General features: G+C 61.9%; 1 protein-coding gene across 1 annotated transcript in view; it reads right to left on the bottom strand.

Annotated features, from left to right (window-relative positions):
• Positions 1-2,500, bottom strand: part of LOC105890342 (G patch domain-containing protein 8) — an 18,626-nt gene that overhangs the window by 12,185 nt on the left and 3,941 nt on the right. The window contains exons 4-5 of the mRNA XM_031576010.1: positions 1,728-2,456; positions 1-1,187 (exon numbers count right to left, since the gene is read on the bottom strand). The exon at positions 1-1,187 is cut by the window's left edge and continues 111 nt beyond it. Of these exons, the coding sequence (XP_031431870.1) occupies positions 1-1,187; positions 1,728-2,456 (1,916 nt within the window). The remainder of the gene's footprint in view (positions 1,188-1,727; positions 2,457-2,500) is intronic.

The raw sequence follows: 2,500 nt of genomic DNA, 5'->3' as shown, positions 1-2,500 counted from the left end.
TAGGCGCCTGTACTTGTCAATCTCCTCCGCGCTAAACATGATTGGCTGCTCACTCAGAGGAGGGGCGGGGTCTCTGTGACCCCTGCCCTCCTCCTCCCGGTCTGATTGGGCGGATCGAGGCGTGATGTCGTCGTGTTTAGGGGATGGAGATCTTTCCTGTTGTAGAGAGGTAATCGTGGTGATTGAAGTACGTTCAGCTGTGGCTCTATCCGATGTGGAGGGGGACGTGGGTCGTACACAAGCCTGCAGAGAGGTCACGTCAGTGGGGGAATTGATCATGGTCTCTCCCCCGTTCTCCAGGGGGCTTATTCTTTTCCTTTCCCTGCCGATGAGCTTGCTGCTGTCTGCACCGGCGTGCAGCGGATCTTTCCGGAAGCCTCTCTTGACTTTGTGGCTGGCTGCTTTGCCGAGCGCCCTCCTCACCGCGGGCTGCTTCCCTATCAGCGGCAACAGCGGCGTGTGCTTGACTGGAGCGCGGCAGCGTGCGTGGGCGTTGTGCTTGTTGTGTGACAGCGCGCCGTTTGTTCTCGTTACTTCCAGGGTTTTGTCCTCCGGGGGCACCCCTCCCGCTGGGTCGGCTGCTGCGCGTGCGAGCGCTTGTGTGGGCAGATCCTCTCTCGCTCGCCGCCCCCCTGCGCCCGAGTCTCTTTTGCTACCGCCGCCGCTGCCACAGCTCCATCCCGCCAAATGTCTCCTCACAAAGTGGGCACGTTTGTCTGGCTGACAACCCCCCTCTGTGTCTCTCTTCGTGGGCATGAGCGATGGTGGCGTGGTTGCCGCGTGTTTATCTCCGTGGGCGGCTGGACCTGATCGCCGTGGCGCCGCCCGCTGGTTGGCAGCGCCCTGCGTGGTGGTTCTGCCCGAGCACCGGCCAACATGTCCAGCAGCAGCAGCGCCCCAGTCGGAGCTGAGCTCCGAGATGCTGGTGTTGGTGGAGGAGCCGGCGCTCCGCGTGGAACCGGGGCTGTGCCGCGCGTCCTCCTCCTCCTCCCGATCCAGGCTCACCTCTCTGGGGCTGTAGGCCCACGGTCCTCCCCTTAGTCTGGGACTCCTGGGCCTCATGTAGTCCCTCTCTCTGCTTTCCCTGTGCCTGTGCCACCTCCTCCCTGGGCTGAGTGTCCTGCTCTCACACCTCCTCCCGGGACTAAGTGTCCTGTTCTCACACCTCCTCCCGGGGACTAAGTGTCCTGTTCTCACACCTCCTCCCGGGACTAAGTGTCCCCTGTTCTCACACCTCCTCCCGGGGGGGCTGAGTGTCCTGCTCTCACACCTCCTCCCGGGACTAAGTGTCCTGTTCTCACACCTCCTCTCGGGACTAAGTGTCCTGCTCTCCCACCTCCTCCTGCACTCCTCCTCCTCCTCCTCCTCCCATCCTCCACTCTCTCTGTGCCCATTACACCGGCCCACAATGCATCTGCTCGTTCCCCTGTCACGTAATGACTGATACGTCCTCCTGTGGCCACAACTGTCCCTGTGATGGCCGGCTGTGCCGTAGGCTACCCTGAAGTGCTGCAGGCCCGTGATGTCTGTTGTCACTAATCTGTGGGGTCCTTCACTGTTGAGGCTGTCTCTACAGTGCCTGTCTGTTGTCACTAATCTGTGGGGTCCTTCACTGTTGAGGCGGTCCTCACAGTGCCTGTCTGTTGTCACTAATCTGTGGGGTCCTTCACTGTTGAGGCTGTCTCTACAGTGCCTGTCTGTTGTCACTAATCGGTGGGGTCCTTCACTGTTGAGGCTGTCCCTACAGTGCCTGAAGCCTGGGTTGTAGCTCGGTACACAGATGTAAGAACGAGGCTGACTGTTGCCTCGACTCCAGGAAGGCCGAAAGATGACCCGGGCGGGTGAGGGGTCATCCCATTGGGGGTCATCCCATGCAGGGTCGTCACATGCGGGGTCATCCCACGCCTCGCAGCGCATATCTGTCTCTCGGTCTTCATAACTGTGCCTGTCTCTGGGCGTTACCTTGTAGCTGTCATCTTGTTTATAGACGTCAAAGTCGTAACTCCAGCTGTGGTCGTCAGCCGTCGTCGCCGAGCAGCCGGAGGCGGGTTCAGGGGAGAAGGGCGTCCATCGCTCGAGGCGCAGAGCCTTCGCCACCCTTCTCTCCGCGCGGCGTCTCGTTTCGCCCCGCTTGCTCGGCGGAGCGGAGAACGACTTCACCACCACGCTCCTCAGGCTAGGCTCCGGCGTCGCCATGGCAACCCGGCTGGAACTCACCCCCTCCGCTGCGGCTCTCTTCCTCTTCCTCCTCGCGTGCGGTCCTCCTCGCTGTCCTTTGTCACACGTTGTGTTCGTGTCTGCCGCCGCCGCCGCCCCCTTCGTCTTCCTCCCGCTGTGCTTGCGGCGGCGCTTGGGCCTGGCCGGAGGCGATGGCCGCTCGGGTTCCGCCGTCACAAACACGGCCTCCGTTTCTCGGCATCCCAATCCCATGTCTTCCTCCTCGTCTTCCTCCTCCGCTGTGCTTCTCCGCTTGAGATGAGCTCGTGCCAATGTGCTGGGG

Source organism: Clupea harengus, chromosome 11, assembly GCF_900700415.2.
Source record: "Clupea harengus chromosome 11, Ch_v2.0.2, whole genome shotgun sequence".
Taxonomy (NCBI): Eukaryota; Metazoa; Chordata; class Actinopteri; order Clupeiformes; family Clupeidae; genus Clupea; species Clupea harengus.
Note: the sequence above shows the minus strand (reverse complement) of the source record. Positions and strands in the feature narration are given on the sequence as shown.